At 40.3% G+C, this 17,933-nt stretch overlaps 1 protein-coding gene across 1 annotated transcript in view; it reads right to left on the bottom strand.

The window, feature by feature from the left end:
• The window catches only part of KDM3B (lysine demethylase 3B), a 56,977-nt gene that overhangs the window by 23,722 nt on the left and 15,322 nt on the right, over positions 1-17,933 (bottom strand). Inside the window, exons 3-13 of the mRNA XM_065690858.1 lie at positions 16,025-16,138; positions 15,552-15,657; positions 14,244-14,368; positions 12,761-12,829; positions 11,287-11,865; positions 7,420-8,665; positions 6,852-7,053; positions 5,286-5,500; positions 4,066-4,218; positions 1,765-1,872; positions 194-321 (exon numbers count right to left, since the gene is read on the bottom strand). Coding sequence (XP_065546930.1) covers positions 194-321; positions 1,765-1,872; positions 4,066-4,218; positions 5,286-5,500; positions 6,852-7,053; positions 7,420-8,665; positions 11,287-11,865; positions 12,761-12,829; positions 14,244-14,368; positions 15,552-15,657; positions 16,025-16,138 — 3,045 coding nt within the window. The remainder of the gene's footprint in view (positions 1-193; positions 322-1,764; positions 1,873-4,065; positions 4,219-5,285; positions 5,501-6,851; positions 7,054-7,419; positions 8,666-11,286; positions 11,866-12,760; positions 12,830-14,243; positions 14,369-15,551; positions 15,658-16,024; positions 16,139-17,933) is intronic.

Below are 17,933 nucleotides of genomic sequence, written 5' to 3'. Positions count from 1 at the left end.
CACGTGGTAAATAATGTTGCAGGACACATCTCCAAAAAATACCCCAGAAGATTTTTGCTAAGCTAAACCACTCAGAATATATATGGAGAAATTAAAGTGTGTTTCACAATGGATTATTCTAAAGAATCTAACATTTTAACACATCTTAAAAATGTAAATGTCAAACAAGGCATTTCAGGCTCAAATTACATACCTGTGATATTCCATTAGTGACAGCTGGTCTCAACACTGATTTGTTCTGCCGGTTAATACACGGACAATTGGCTTTAATACCCCATTTGCCTCGTGCTGCATGAACCATGTCTCCAATATTGTAAAGTGCTGGGAACAAAGTTAAAGTCTTCAGTATCACATGTATAGGAATCTAAAACCAAGGCCTTAACTGTAAGATATATTCAGATGAATGGTTTGGGGTTTTTTTGTTTCCCCAGTATTACTGCGAAGTATCTTTAAGATCACATGCTATAACAAGACACTTGTCTTTGGATAGTGTGAATAACTGTGCTAACACCAGCTTTGCAATGTCACTGAGAGGCTGTCAAGCCTGGCAAATCCTACAGATTATCATCTGCTCCTATTATTCTATATAAGGTCCAACGACAAGAGCAATGAGGCAACTTTGAACCAGAAACTATAGTCTCAGCTAGGCCAGGTCCCACACCTGGTTTGGGACAATCCTCAATATCAATATAGACTGGGGGGATGAATGGAATGAGACCAGCCCTGCAGAAAAGGACCTGGCAGTACAGGTGGGTAAGAAGTTGGACGGGAGCCGGCAGTGTGCGCTTACACCCAGAAAGCCGTGTTGTATCCTGGGCTGCATCAAAAGAAGCATGGCCAGAAGGTCGAGGGAGGTGATTTTTCTTCTCTAGTCTATCCCGCTCTACCCCATCCCACCTGCAGTCCTGCATCTGTCCAGCTTGGGATGCCCAGTACAAGACAGATACGGACCTGTTCAAGCAGGTCTAGAGCAGATCTACAGAAATGATGAGAGGGCTGGAGCACCTCTCCTGTCAAGAAAAGCTGAGACAGCCGGCATGGTTTGACCTGGAGACAGAAGGCTTGGGGGAGACCATACTGTGGCCTTTCAGTATGTAAAAGGGGATCATAAAAGAGATGGAGAGACACTTTTTACCAGGACCTGTAGCGACAGAAGAAGAGGCAGTGGTCTTAAACCAAGAGTAGGTTTAGATTGGTCACAAGGAAGACATTTTTTACAGTGAGGGTGGTGAGGCACTGGCCAGAGGAAGGTGCCCAGAGAAGCTGTGGCTGCCCCATCATGGCCAGGTTGGACGGAGCTGGAAGCAAGCTGCTCTAGTGGAAGCTGTCTCTGCCCATGGCAGGGGGTTGGAACTGGATGAGGTTTAAGGTCCCTTCCAACCAAAACCAGTCTGTGATTCTCTGATTTTTAGGACCAGTTATGCAAACTGTCAAGTAAATGGTCAGCATTGACTATTCACTTCTCTCCCCGAATAAAAAAAAAAAAAAAAAAACTTCTTGCAAGTTAACAAAATTTTCTGATACAATTAAAACCAGCTGAGCACAAGAAGTCACAGCCAGCATCAGCAGGGTGTTCACTTGAAATTCACAGCTTGATATGACTTAATTTATCGTCCCTTCACTCCTTCCACTAGCACAAGTGGAACACTCCTCTGAATCCATGGTAGGAAAGGTATCAGCCAGAACACCAACCATCTTAGTAGTTTTTCCACTTTTGCTTGAGACAAGATTTGGAATTTTTTTCTTTCAGGTTTCAAGCATTACCTGTACCAGGAATGATCTGTGTAGGCATAAGATTCTCTGGTTCATGAGACTGACCCTTTGCACATTTCAGCCATGCAAAGACTTCCTCGTCACCAATCTCCTCTGTCTCTAGAATAAAGACACATAAAAACGTAAAATTTTGTACAGAATTCACTAAAAATTTACAATCAGAGTATTTCTGCATCAACATTGGGGTTTGTTGCTTTTTTGTTTGTTTGTTTATTCTGTACAGTGCAGAGATTAACCTGTTTATCTCGGAAATAAACTATAAAATACAGGCCATGAGACCAGGATCCACAGCAACTTCTTTGCCTCTTCAGATTATAAAACTACCACAGTCACTTTTTCTTCATCTCTAGTTGCTTATTTCAGTCAACTAAAAACCTTGGCTTCTAGCCTCAATTTTTAAATATCATACTTTTGCTCTCATTATACTTTCCTAAGTTACAGAGTAATTCTATCTTTTCTTATCATCTCTCAAGCTTTTTCAACAAAAAATTTTCTGAAGATCTATTCCAGGAAGAGAAAACTAAGCTCTCCTGTCAGCCTATCTCCTTACAAAGCTAGAAAGTAGAAAATTAGTAGTTTGAAAAGTAGCCTGACAAATTTATAATTCTTCAGATTTTACACCAAGTTTGATTTACAAATACATAGCTGCATAAAATGCATGCCACTCTCTTCCTTTAAAAAGAAGGCAAGGATGAGTGTGATAGAATATGAGAAGGATCACATAAAACTTCATTTCAGGGTCCCTTAGACCTGGCATCTGTGTAGGTTGTTTCTACAGTTCAAAGGTCAGAAGCCTCAAAGCATGCAATTGTATTTAAGTAATGCCTTGGTTCTACATTTTGGTCCATTCTAAAATTTCAGACTTGATTAATAAAACATAATTACAACACAAGAAACCCTATTCTACCCACTTTAAGCTATATCCACTGCACCCTGGTTAACCACATCATAAGACTGTTATGCTCTCTTCTGGTGTATTCTGGCAGAAATTTCATAGGCTTCATTATTATACCAGGTCTGGCTGGGATGGAGTTAATTTTATTCCTAGCAGCTCTTGCAGTGCTGTTTTAGAATTATGATCAAAACCATGATGATAACACACTAATGTTGTAGCTATTGCTGAACAGTGTTTGCACAGTGTCCAGGTCTTCTGTTTCTAACTCTACCTGCCCCCCCACCCCTGCCCCAGCAGCAAACGAATTGAGGGTGCACAACAGGTTGGAATGGAACACCACCAGGCAGGGGACCCAAACTCAGCAAAGGGATGTTCCATGCCATACAATGTCACACTCGGCAACAAAGACAGAGCAGAGGCAGAGTTTGAGGGGGCTAGCCATCTTTTGCTTGGGAAACTGCTGGAAAATAGCCTGCCCCTGGGAGGTGGTGAGTGATTGCCTTTGCATTGCTTCCTTCGTTTTGTTTTCTTTTCCTATTCCTCCTTTGTTTATTAAACAATTTTTACCTTGACCCACAAGTTACCTGCTTTTATTCTTCCTTTCCTCTTTCCCAGTCCCAGTGCTATGGGAGTGAGCAAGTGGCTGCATGGTGCTTAGTTGCTTGCTGGAGTTAACCCACAACAGTGATTTAAAAATAGGTGACTTTATAATCCATTTAGTGCTCTCTGGCACCTTTATCATAACAAATAGACAGCGGTACTCATACTTACTAACATCCAATATTTTGTAAATCTGCTCCATATAATAAAGTAACTGTCACTAATAGCCTTACACTTGCCTGTCCTTTGAGAGTGTGCATGCTACCAAAGCAGTCTCAATACAATAATAAACCAAAACAGAACAAAACACCCTCACAAAAAAAAAAACAACCAGGTGCTCACTTTTGTAAATGGTGAACCTCTCTTTGTTAGAAATTGAACTTACTGAGCTTTTTCCTGAATTATAAACCCTAGTACACCAAGGAATCAAAAAAACCTTTCTAACTCCTTGCTATAGAAAGGAATTCTCTGCAATGTTTGTTTACTACTTCATCTCGCAATGGTTCCAATCTGTTAAGATATTACTTAATTTTTTCCTTTATACTCTCTGAGGAAAAGTCAGAACTATACGGTAGTCTCAGCAGACAGACTATGCCTGCTGATATTGTTATTTTAATAACCAAATTCTAATCAAATAGATAAAACACGAGTATCTAAGGAAACGAAGAATGGAACAGCAGCACCAAAGACACTCACTAACTCTGCCACAAAACCTTCAGCAACTTCCCAGAAACCATCCCCACTGAAAGCCAGCCAGTATAAATACTACAGTGGGGGGAAAAAAGCCCAGCACCCACCACTACGTGGACGGTTCTTCCTCAGCCGGTAACAGTCCAAGCAGACCCCAAAACCACATTTGCGACAAACCCAATGGATGTTGAAGAGTGTCGTCTCACATACATCACACATTTCCCTCACGCCACGTACTGCTCGCTTCCATGCCACTTTCTCTATAAAGAGAAGGAACAGTAGGAATTACTGCTCTGACATTTTGCATTTCTTCTGCCTAATTTGAGAATATCACAGTAACATTGATAAAGAAACAATTCACAGAAACATGACTTGAGGACAGAGTATAGAAACACATACTTTGTACATCCAGAGACACATTCTTTGAGTTTCTAGTCTTGTGACACTATTAAAGCACCCATTTCTAAGAGCAGGTAAGGTCAAGTCCCAAAACATACCTGCTACAGAGAAATGAAGCACCTTACAGAGATCTGCAGTAGCTGAATTTCAAGGAGCACTTATAGAACTTAGAGCAAAAATATAAAACTTCTGTTAGTTTTTATGAACAGATAATGTGAATTTACAAAACTACGAAGAATGCACAGTTAACTTTACTAATTGGAAGCCTGTCAACTCTGCAGATTCTAAACTGACACATTCACTGAGGAAGGGGAAGCCCTCTCCAAACGGCTGGCCTTGTACATTCCAGAAGCTAAAGGGAAAAATCAGACAGTCAGAACTGCCCCGTGCAATAGGCTGCACTAGATACCTTTGGAAATTTTTTTCTAAACCTACTTCCCCTTGTACTGGCAATGCTGGCAACCAGTTGCTCAGCTGAGTCCTTGCAGGGTGAATGCAAGTACTGCTCAATCCCTAGAAAACCCTGAGCTTTTCTGTGATGACCCTAGAACATAACAGGATAGGAATATGTAAGGAAAGCTCCTCATTAAAGCATAGCTCGTCAGTATGATAAGCATTCTGAACTTACTTCTGTTCTCTTAGAAGCATAGACCAACCAACTCCTGCATTTATTTACTGAAAAATAATTTAAGGATGTCTGGGAAAGTTACTGTTAGCTTCCTGGTTCGCACTGATCCAAAAGAAAAATCCTAAATGCTGGTCCCACAATTACACACACCCCCAAAAAGGTGAATAGAAACTTCTCTTTGGAAGAAAAAGAGAAGGATTTTAACAAAATGTTTTATTACACTTTCAACTGTATTCCACTGCATTGTACACATATTACATAGAGAAGATGGACAAAAAGCACTTCAAAAGCCCAGCTTACGATGTGGCTCCACCATCATCATTGCCTCCTTCTCTGACATAACAAGCTGGCAGAACTGGTCCCCAACATTGGCCAGGATATATTTGGAAGTTTCCAGATCGATCCCCTCTGCAGGGGAGGAAGAAGGAATCCACAGGCTCATGGCATCAGGGTCACTCTGTTGTGGGTTCAAGAAACCCTCTACTCGTAGAATACCTTTCCGGGTAAATATCAGCCTGCAGAAAACAGGATGGAGTAATCGAGAAGCTGCTCAACCACCTTTAACTAACTTATAATGCTATCTATGTCAGAACATTAACCCAGAAAGGGAGAAAAGGGCTTGAACTAGGTGGTATAATCTGCCAGTACAATTATTATGCAAATCCAAATAACAGAGAATAAGGTATGCAAAGGCAACATCCGCAAAACCACTAGAATGAATCTCCAGGGCCCAGCAAGCATTGGTGGGAAATTCCACATATAGAAAATGGCTACAGTTTAGCAAGTCACTTTTCTCTATACTATTGATAGAAAGAGATGACAAAATTCAATTTATTTATGCTCCTGCATGATGCTGCTTGTAAAATTGTGCATGGTTCTCATTCTACTCAGGGGAAAGTTATTTCCCGCCTTTTGGGAAACCAATATTTCAGTTCTGGCTAGGGCAGCTAGCACTTGGCAACTGTTCTAACAGTCTACATTACAAGACATAAAAATCCTTATTGTACCTACTATTCTTGCCACTGCTCTCCACAGAGTCAAGTCACAACTCTTTTACCAGTAGCTGTTGACCCTCCTTGTCTTTATGTGGTAAAAGGTGCAACAACAAAAGGTGTAAGTTATAGAATCCTGAATGTCTCCTGCCAATATTAAAGGTAACTTTATTTTTGAGCAAAACCAATCTTGTCTTTAACCTCAAAGCTAAATTAATTTTTAACAAGTTTGGGAAGAAAAGCAGCTATAATCCTTACTGCATGGGTGGCACATACTAAAAAATTTACTCCACTCTTTACGTGTCAGAAAGTGAACAAACATCTTTTCTGAGAAAGACACCTAGCACTTACTAGAATAGGCCGTTAAGAAAGATGAAGAAAAGCATGAGAGGTAAAGAACTGTAAGACAGGTACAGAAGACAGAAAAAGCACAGGCAGTATTCTACTCCTAAAAATTAGTTCTGTTCTCAACAAAATCAACAAATCAAATATTAGCCTCATACTAGCAATGTTTTGTTACTTGTGAACTTCTAAAATTCTATCTTTGTTCTAAACTCTCTATGAAGGAGGGATATAACAGTTGTTGCACACAAACTGCTAGCCAGCAGTAAAATTCTACCCAGTAAAGCAAATTCAATTTCCTGAGGCTGGACCTGGAGGCTCGCTTAGTACCATATACCTGTATCTTCCAACAGCAACTCTTACCACCCCACTGAGGGAATTACAGGCAGGTGATACAGGGAACTGCAAGACATTCAGAATCTTCATTATTGTACCCAAGCATATTAAATAAGTGAAACATATTTACTTTGTGCTTGGGCATGGTACAAGCCTGCACACAGACTACATTTGAAGGAAGGAAGGATTTGAGCACCTCCGAAAATGGAAGAAGCGACATGCCACAGTTGAGTCATCTTGCTCTTGCTCCTTGAATTTGCGGTACCGCTCCAGACGGCACTCCCGGCACTTGTGCAGGTGTGGAGCCACATTGATGCAAGAGCCATCCTGAAGAAAAGGCTCACCTGACTGTTTCAGCTTTCTCACCTTGCTCATATCTTTCAGCACAGACTGACCAACTGGTTGAGGCAAAGTAGAAGTAAAAATCCATTAGATAACTGCAACAGCAAAAGGATACTGGCCCAAATAAACATATTTTCAGAATCCTGTATGATCATATGCATGCAAAACCAGTAAGACTGTTCAAGTCTGCAGCATACCATTCTTTTGTCCTGACAAATAAATGCTTAAACATTTCTCAAAGTCAGCATGGTCATTCACATTAAAGAAGCCTTAAGCTTTAGCCTTGTAAACATCCTGTGTGCTGCCTACAGAGCACAAATGAGGTTTATACCTGTGGTTAGTTCACATAGTTCATCACACAGAAGATATCCCAGCATCCCACCTCCTTGTGCTTCCAAGACACCCTGAATTCAAGTCATCACCTTTTAGGGGAGCTGTGCGGGGACGGCCCTTTGGGGCTTGCTTCCCTTTTCCTTTCCCCAGCAGCAGTTCAGCATTGCGCTCTGCATTGGGGCCTAGCTTTGCCATCAAGTGGTCAGGGATTCCCTTCATACAAGCCTTGGCCTGCAGTTGGTCTTCAGAGTCACTCAGATCTGACAGATCACTATTGGTACTGGAGTCTGAGTCCTGTTTGGATGTCAAACTTCGCTCATCTAGAGAGAACCTTTTCACAGCTTCAAAAGGGGCTTTGTTCTCCTGTGGAAACTCTGCCTGCAAAGAAAAAAAGCCAGGTGGATGTCTGCCAAACACATTAGAAAAGGTTTTCAGAAGAGGATTGTCCTGCTGGCCAGGCCCAACAGCTGGTTTTTCTTCTGTTGGGCTGGAGGAAAGTGTGGGCATCTCAATAGGCTGTGTCAAGTTGCTGGTTGGTGAGCTGGAACAGCCATTCCCTATAGTGGAAGGGCTCTGAACACCAGCACCAACTGTTGACCCAGGAGTACTGGAGATCATCTTTGAAGAGTCAGTTGTTATAAACAAGGTCTTCTTCTTAGCTAGGGAGGAGTCTGCAGAGGTGAGTGATTCCAGCCAGCCAGAAGTGGCCTTATGACCCACAGGTGTAGAGGGAATAGAAACCCCTGTCTGAGATGAAGATGCAAAGCCACTGAAAGGACTAAGTTCTGCTTTCTCAGCAAATGCCAGGAAAGGGTTTGAGGGTTCCTCTCTTGATAGCTTTGGGGGCTGTAAAAATAGGTTTTCATGACTATCTGGGGGACGAGTATTCAACACACTTCGTGAAAAGGCTGGAGTAAGTGTAGGCATAGATTCCACAGGCAGCTTCCGCTCCACAGAACCGCCAGACTGGGCTCCTGGTTTAGTGTCCGCTGAAAGAATTTTGCCTTTACAGATGCCAACACCCACACTCTCTGTACACTGCTTGAGTGAGTCCCGACTAGAGGCATCTTCAGCCAAGCTCTCTGAAATGACCGTAAAGTAGTTACTGGAAGGTAGATTTTGGGACATGCATTGAAAAAACAAGTTCTTGGATAGATCAGAATCTTTCTGAGCCTCTTGTCCAGTACTAGAGCCAAAAGAAAATCCAGAAGGCTTGCTTTCTGTAGTCACCACTCCATTTGATTGGCTCCTTCCACCCCCAAATATCAAGGACTGGGAAGCACTTGGGAGCGAGACTCCAAATCCAGAAGAAGCCAAAAGTGAATTCTGGGAATTCTGAAACAAAATAAGCATTAGCTTCTTAAAGGATTCTTGCTTGATTCAGCAATACTTCGGTTCATCTACCTGTACAATTAGCATTTTGCCTATCCATCTGGAATAGAAACTTCTAGCAGAATTATTTACAGTGAAGAAACTTCTTTAAGGATTCTGCTAGGCTAATTGTTCCTACCCACAAGCTATTGACACTGATGAGCTAACAGTGTCCACTACATATCTAAGGCATATGGAGAAAATGAACACTTAATGTCTTACCATACTTTAGAACAAAAGTGAAACACAAGACAAGGTCAACTAATTCACAGAAAAATTATTTTAACTACTGATTGTTTTCATTCAAATCAGCAAGAAGGGAATTTTAATTGAAATTTTAATTGAAACTGCAATTAAAAATTGAGACTTTTTAATTGAAACTCATCTTTCACCCTCACCTAAAATCATCCTAATAAGCTTCTCCTACTTAAGCAGCACCCTTGAAATAATTAACTTAGTCTGTGAAGTTAATTCCACAAAGAAGCAGTTAGTGAACAAACTGCTCCTGGTCACAGCAAGCTACATTTGCCAACAGGTAGATAGTTGCCTATGACGTGTTGCCTTCCAGGGATTACTCAGCAGAGGTTAGGCACAAAGAGCTTAATTTTTATGATCTTCAAATACTGGAAAGTTGTCAGATTTTTAGGAGACTCATAACTGTGATATGGAATACTTACTTGCTCTCCTCTCAATTTATACTTACTCAGATTTTCCAATCCTCACAGTCCCACTGTAACTGATTATATTCTGCGACTAACTCATTGGTTCTATCCATCCTCTTTGAGTTTCCATGTAGAAACCTTCTCATGAGGAATACTCATGACTAATACACTATTCCAAGGCCATGTTAAATACAACCACAGCCTCTGTGCAACACATCCTACTGGTAATTAGTGTCACTGCACACCTACTACACCACAAACTAATGTTTCGCTTGTTCCTTGGTATCAACCTCCAGCTGTAACAGCTTTAATAACCTCTTCATGTCCCCCATGACAGTTCGAAATTCAAATTTCAGGTATCTCCTTTTAGAATCAAAGAGATTTTCACAAACTGAGTTCTAACAGTTTTTAAAAGTGTAAGCGTATGAAGCAATTACAAGGACAAAACCACTAAGATGAAGTGGCCAGTCTAAAGCAGCAACACGTGTGAAGTATCTACAACACTCTTATTGATTTATGTCAGGTTCCCTCGAGCAAAACACAGTTTGAAATGGATTACTGATCTGCCTGCAAATTCTGAAGCCAGATTATTTAAGAATGATGTAAACCAAATGATTTGGGGTTGTGGAGAGGGAGGAAAGATGTGGTACCAAAATTTCTCAGTACAACTCAAGTTCTCCCTTTCTACCACTGATGACAGATACAATTTTGACTGTTCACCTGCACAATACCACTGATGACAGATACAATTTTGACTGTTCACCTGCACAATACCACCGATGACAGATACAATTTTGACTGTTCACCTGCACAATACCACCGATGACAGGTACAATTTTGACTGTTTACCTGCACAATTTGTAGTTGCTCCCAAGTCTGAACTTGTTTCCCTCCATTTTATTTTTTTTGCAGGTTTGGTGGGATGGAGGAGAGCAGGCTACAGTATAACAATGTCATTAGGTAACATTCCAGTCTTCTAAAATTCTGTTTCTCTGTTACACCTTACCATCTAGTAATCCTTATCCCAAGGTAAACATCTCATTTTTCCCCCCATTCCATTAGCTAATACAAAAGACAAGAATGAAAGTAATCCGCTTAACCCTCTGGCAACCATCTTGCACTCCCTAACACACCTCCCATTTTTCTTAACTTTTTTTATACAGTAGACTACAGGTTACTTCATTTTTGCTATACTTACTGAGGTGAGGTTTTGGTTTTCTTTTGTTTTGATGAAGGCTTCATTTGGTTACTTAAAAAGTCTTCTAGTTTGTTTATAACAGTGTTTCCCTTCTACTTTCTCACTTCTTCCCCTAAATACAAAGACGTAACTAAAAAGTCTTCAAGCTGTTTCCAGACTGAGTTCTTTATTAACATTTATTCTAATGGTACCAATCTCAAATGTTTTAACTATTTCTTTGTTTCCAAAGATAGTATATGATGAGACCGGCACATTTTCTACTACAGAGATATCGTAGCTGCAACAGACAAGTTAGACACCTGTAAAAGGTCCTCTAAATGTAGTCACATTGTTTTCCTGGTTTTGAGGTGCATAAAGCAACTTGAACATTCAACTTGGTGAACGTTCTCATGCATATTTATTTCTATGAAGGCAAGTGATACTATGTAGGTTATTTTCCACATGACACAACAGTGATTAAAGTGACTTTAAGGCTGCATTTCTCATATTAATGTTGAATAAGGGTAAGAGTGCTAAAAAGTTGTCTCTTACAATGCCACCACATATTTTAATTTTGAGTTCTTTCTTAGATCAGGTAACAAGCTTCCTTTGGGAGGGAAGGGATTCACCAGAGAAAAGTAGTTTTCTCAATTCCATGGACACACTTTGTAACAGGAATGTGTTGCAGAACACCTGTTGCAGATACATATGTCTTTCTTGAATACTCTGGATCACGAGCTACTCACCTCTCCCTGGGCTTGTGATCGGCCTGTTTTCAGTTTCTCCTGCACAGTAACAGGTGGCAAACTGGTATCAGATATCCTCACAGTTGTTGGCGTCAAAGCAGCTGTAGTAACTGCAGTTGCAGAAGTCACCGTGCCTTGGCCAACCTGTTCCAGTGATTTTCCTGCCTCTTTACATCCAGATCCAACTAGCAAAGCTTGTCCAGCCACAGAGGAAAATGGAGTGAAGGGCAATGGTGTGTCACCACCAACTGGCTCATCCTGGACTACTAGTGTTCGGCCATTCTCTTTGGTGTAAGTGGCAAAGCGAATATTGCGATTAATCTGCGGAATGAATGAAGGCAACTGCTTGGCCCTTGGATCCAGTCCTGTTTCGCTACTGGAGCCTCCTTTCCAAGGACCTCTGCTTGCCTCACCTCCATCACTACCATTGCTATCCACCTCACCCCTCTCCTTTAGCTTCTTTGTTGCAGGATCACACCCAGAATCCGAAGCATTTTTCCTCCTCCGGCCATCCTTTCCCTCCAGACTTTCTTTCTTCTTTTTCCCTTTAGATGATTTAGCCGCTTTTAGGCCCCCTCCCTATAACAGACAACATCATGCAATCGCTAAACAACAATAAGGATACCTATGCAAAGAACATTTTTCCATTAGAATACATTACACTGCTCTTAAGCTTAGGAACACTTAATCACAAATTGAGACATCTAAGGAAAGATACCATGCGAACACAGAATACAACCATAAATGCAGTCTTGTCTTTTTTGTACTAAAACAGGATCTTCACAATGAGATTTGTAGCTGAGCTGCTTTGCTGTAGCATGTACCACATCATGGCAGATTTTGGGAAACATGCAACATGGCCATCCTCCAACACAGTTCTTGCAAACATAGGAAAGCTATCTGCACAGTAATTTTTTCCTACAAGTGCAATCCCCATAGTTCTTCTGAAGTGCACACCTTCTGTCCACTATCCAAAACCTACAATATTTAACTACAGGAGATAGCTTACCCCTTAGCCTAGGTTAAAAACAGAGATTCAAACATCATCATGGAACCTCTCAACTGAAGCAATGAAATGCTTGTCACAAGCACACAAGCCTGCTTCAGAGAAGCCAGATGGTAATTTTAAAAAACAGTCTGTGAAGAAGCAGAGTGATCCCATTAGAAAAATGCAGAGAGCATAGAGACATTTTTTATCAGAGCACTTCCCCTTAAAATGGAGCCATGATTATTAAAACAATCACTGCCCCCTCCAAGATCCATGGTTGAAATTAGTAAAACAGGCCTGAACGAAACGACTGTTTGAAGAAACCTTTAAAGAACCTCAGAGTGATCATTAAAATTCTCCTTTGCCAATGACATTATCAAAAGCCCACAGTGAACAAAGCATCAGTTTTCAGTTGGTTCCATGTTTTCTATCTAAATTTTTACGAAGATTCACACTGTAAATACAAGACCTGAACTGCTGCCGTACCTCACTTGGAGAAGTATTATCCATCACCACATGAATCAGTCGAGGATCCACTGACTTAACTTCACCACTCTAATTTTCATGCAGAATGATATTGAGGAGGTAATAGGAAAAAAAAGAGGAGGTTAATTTTTAATTCAGAATATACAGTATCAACACAAGAGACCTTAAACACAGGGTTACTTTGCAGCTCTTCTCCCATTTGTCTTTTATTTCTGTCACACTTCCTTAGTAATAATACAGGCTTCCAGTTTATCTTCTATCTTTTTGCTCCTTCCCTATTTAAACATCTTTCAGACTTGATTCCTACTACTTTTTCCTTGTAAATTTGTTCTGCTGAGCATCTCTAATGCATTCATTGCATTAAACACACCTCTCCTTAAATTTGATTTAGTATTGTTCTAGCCTTCTGCACATACATTCTGCTAGATGTAGAAAAGGCTACTGGAAGCACATCAATTTATGCTAGCTATCTTTATCAGCTTCTCCCCAAAAGGAGCAATAAATACCTTATCTAAGTAATTGTGCTTGGAGGTTACCTTTTTATTTCACCGTAGATGTGCATTAAGCTGGGTGCTTCCTGGCATGTATTTGCTGAAACCACATACTCCACAATTTCAGTGCCTCTCCAAAGCACTACACTCATTTATGGTACATGATAAACTTTTTTCCTGTGCGACAGCAATAGATCTAAGAGCGGAGGAGTACTGCATGTATACACAGAACTTACTGGACATGTTCAGTGCACTCATCCTGCACATACATTTTACTGCACAAGGCAAAGGCTATGAGGGTGGGTGGCATAGGCATGGGACCCAAAAACACCTGAGAAGAGTGTTACTGCTACAGTAATTTACACACAGCACCACAGACTTCTTCCTAGCTGCTCCTAAAAAATGAAGCCATTGGGAGCAGGCTGCTGGTAGGACTGAACTACCTGTCACATCACACAGTAGCACGCAATACAAAACAGCTAACCCTAGCACTGCACAGATTTTCTTACTAGGTTTACTGATAGGAATAGGGCAAAAGTAAACAGCCTAAGCTAAAATACATCAATCACTTTTACTTCGACTAAGATTTCACCTTCTGTGCTACACTTGCTTCAAACCACTTGTACAGCCTACCAGATAGAACCTGAGAGAAGGCACAAGAAGACCACAGCATAATAGAGCCAGAAGGTAACTCTGTACATCAGCACTCTCCCCCACACAGAAAGCCACTTCTGATATTTTTTCATATAGTGCTCATTTCTAAAGAAATTCTTGCATCTTCTTGTATAGCAGAGGGCTGTGTATCATCATTTATCATGGAAAGTCACCATAACAGAAGAAAAATAATTCTGTGAGTAGCAACATGGATAATTACTCATACTTTAAAACAAATAACAAAGAGCCAAAGTGCAAGTTTTGTGACTTTGTCATTCTCCTTGAGCTATTGAAGTCTGGTATTTCAGAAACACCAAAGCACTGCTTCATGTTTTTACCTCAGTCAAAGACACCTCCATAAGACGAGTTATTGGGTCTTGATGGCTCACAACACCACAGAGCCAGCTATTTTCATCCTCTGGTTGGTAAACCTTAACTCTTTGGCCTTGGACACTGTAAGGACCTGGAAAGAGAAGGACTCTAAGTGAATTTTCCAAACTAGCTGTGTGTTATACTAGTTAGAAGTCAGACAATCAAAAAAAAAGTTCTGTACACACAATTAGGGCTTGAAGGGTCATCTTTCAGGTGGAACGAAATTAAAACACTAGGGCTTCTCCTGCAAATCCTGCATAAGCCAAGCATTTTATTGTAAAATATCAGTGAACACTCAAAGCTAAAGACAAAATACAGCTTAAAAGTTAAAAAAACAAAAACAAAAAAAAGCAAAATAAACTCACTCCTTTGACAAAAGCAAAGCAGACAGGGGCTCCTGCTAACTAACCCCTTTGCTTTCTAAACTACAAGTCAGTAATTATGAAGCATCAATCCAGTGGACAGTCACAACATTCTGACTCAGTTCGTATGCATGAAATCCCAGTATGAACTGCATGCAGTTCAGAACAGAAACACATCATATGTAACTGTGAAATATTTAATATAATTTCACAAATACCCGAAGTCTATACACCAACCAGTCTTAGTTCTCTGACACAGGTAACAGATTATCTACAGAAAGGTTTCCTCTGACCCTGCCCTCACGCTCCACATCAGAATGCAGACCTTTCCTCCTATCCTAAGTCCAGACAAAAACACCTTTAGTGACATTAGGTCATCAAAATCCACATGATCAAAAAGCCTACATCTGATGCAACCAGAACCAGGCACTTCAGAAGAAGGCTCCAAACTGGAAAATTCTGAAGCTGCTTACTCATGTAAGAAGTATTGACCTCATAGTATTTTCATCAGCAAACATTTAACCAAAAGGCACCAAAGCCCCACTAAGGATTACATCGTCCTCCCAGTGTAATACAGTGGGCCTATCTCTAGGGTGGCCACCTGGCCCCATGAACCCAAACTCTGGATAGAAAATCGTTTTAGCACTTGAAGACACCAATCTGACAAAAGCTACAATCAGGCTTAACACTAATACAAAATCCGGACAACAGTTAAGGTATTAACTCTATACTGAGCACCTGTATCTGTCACGAAATAATGCTTCTTTGTAAAGAACTTTCAAAACAATACAGAAAATTGACCTTCCAAATCAAACAGTAACAAACTCTATTACTAATTCTCCTTCATGAATTCCGGCATGGTCTAACTGTTCCACAACAAAGTAGCTCTGAGATAGAAAAACACAGTCTCACCTCTACTAAATATCTCTTGAAGCTTCTGGTCACTGATCAATGCATTGACAGATTCTCTTAGTGAAGACTGTTCCTGCAGAATCCGATTTTGACTCTCCGTTCCCATCTGCCAAGAACAAATGGTTTAAACATAAAAGTATAGTCTTTTAAGGCAGTAGACTCATTAGTTTTTAAGGGACAGCTCTCAGAAACTGACAAACAAAAAAGTAAAACTAAGGACAGCACAGCTGAACATGCCTGGAGGAAAAAAAGCACTAGCTATGCAAAAGCTGTAGCAAAACTTTCATTGCAATTATCAGTTACACTACGCTTGACAGCTAGCTCTCCCACTGACCAATACAGAGAGGAACTAGGACTTCTCAAATGCAGATGGAGGTTAGTATAAACATCTGGAAAAGCAGAGGAAAAAGTAAATTTATCTGACAAGCACAGGAAAGTTAAATTTGCACTTTAACTGAACACAGTTCAAATACCTGAAACAACCGTAATCCACTGGCATCAGATAGGAAACGTAAATGTCTGTCCAGAAGAAACTCTACTGGCACCACAGAGCCTAAGCCCAGCTTATCTACTAGAGGAGTGAAGGTCTGTGATAGACAACAAAAATCAAAGGTTATAAAAATGACTAAGCACACATACAGGCCAACAATACCTGTTTTCACATGCTATTTAAGTATGACAAGCAGTAAGTTTCATTTCTCAACTTGCACCACTTATCTGACTTTTAGTGCAAATTATTACTGTTTATGTCAGTAATTCTTGCAAAAGTGGCATATCACAAGAAGGAATTACATAAAATCGGCTCCACTTCTTCATTAGAAATTAAAGCATAACTGAAAACACCTTCCATGGTATTGTTTTTTTCAGAGGTAAACACCTTCTGATGCTCAGGTTAAAAAAAACCAAACCCCCCCAAAACCCCAAAATAAAAAAACAACCAAACTTTGGTTAATGGCTCAAACTATCCTACATTTTTGGGGTACAGCCTCCTGAAAGGAGCAGTTTTATTCCTGTACAGAAGTCAGGTGTAAGTAATTTACAGGCATGCTATTAAAGGGGAGCTTTTTGTTTTTGCTCATGCTTTGTGCAAAACTAAAGTTCATAATAGGTGTACTAATGGTATTCAAGCTGCAGGACAAATCAAAAAACACCTAGTTGAATCATAATGATAACCTTATAACGTAACTTGGTGATGGAAGAGAAAGTTGCCAACCACCAGGGTCTCTGAAAAGTGTTATCTGTCTCACTCTCACACTTAACTGATTTTAACACACAAGTAGTCACAACATTTTCCCCCTAACAGATCTCATCAAGTTTGTTCACACTCCCTTCTCCTGTACGTAACAGTATGAATGTATTTTCTCAGTTTATGCAATTATTTCCTAAATAAAAGTGAATAGGACTACAAGCAAGAGAGAATTAAGGATGAACACACATTCGTAAGTGATAGATCACAAAAAAATAAAACCCAACCAACCAACCACAACAACAAAACCACACTACCACAAAAACCTATGCAAAATGACCACCAGCACACTCCAGTCTACCATAAAAACCCACACAAAACCACCCCCACACTCAAGTCAAACCCCAAACCATCTACTTTGTAATGCTAAGTAGTTGGCTTCCCGGAGTTGCCTATACATATGTACTCTGGTGCTCTGGCTAACTCCAGTCCATATCCCCATGCAGTTATGTGGGTAGGCCTCTAGTACTTAGTGAACTCTTGAGAAGCTTGAGTGCTCATGGGGCTATCCAGAGCACAAGGATAGAAACACTTCTTCAGCAAGTCCACAGATCTAGCTTGAGTTACAGTGGAAATATTCTGGGCTCTTAGTGGACCCATATTTGCTTCTAACAGTCTTCTAACAGGTTCTGACACAACTCATCACACAATTAATGTGTGGACTATGGTTAACACCCCCAAATCACTCAGATAAAGACACTTGGGAATCATCTGAAATAAACTGATCGTGTATAAACACAGTTTCCCCAGATAAAATTAAACTAGACTTCAATCTCAGAAACAAGTTTTAAATACACCAAAAGGAGACTCCACCTATGGAACAAGCACTATGTACAGAATCTCTGCTGTAAAGACTTGGTTTTCTTCTGCCTTAAGACAAATGCAACAAAGAAACCCTCAGAGAAAAATGCAGTGCTGAACTTGCTGCTTTGAGCCCAAGTGTCCATTTAAAACATTAAATTCAAATTCCAACAAGCCACAAAGTCCTTGACTAGAAAAAACATTTCAATGTGTCCATGCACAAAGTGTAGTATTAAAAAGCAGAGTCAGATCCTAAGCAGTCCAAGGACTGCAGAAGAAAAGAAACAAAAGGGTAAAAAAATAAAAATTAGACAGCATGAAAACAAGGGTAGGAT

The sequence above is a fragment of the Lathamus discolor genome, chromosome 10 (genome assembly GCF_037157495.1).
Source record: "Lathamus discolor isolate bLatDis1 chromosome 10, bLatDis1.hap1, whole genome shotgun sequence".
NCBI classification, from domain to species: Eukaryota; Metazoa; Chordata; class Aves; order Psittaciformes; family Psittacidae; genus Lathamus; species Lathamus discolor.
This window is presented reverse-complemented; position numbering and strand designations above follow the sequence as displayed.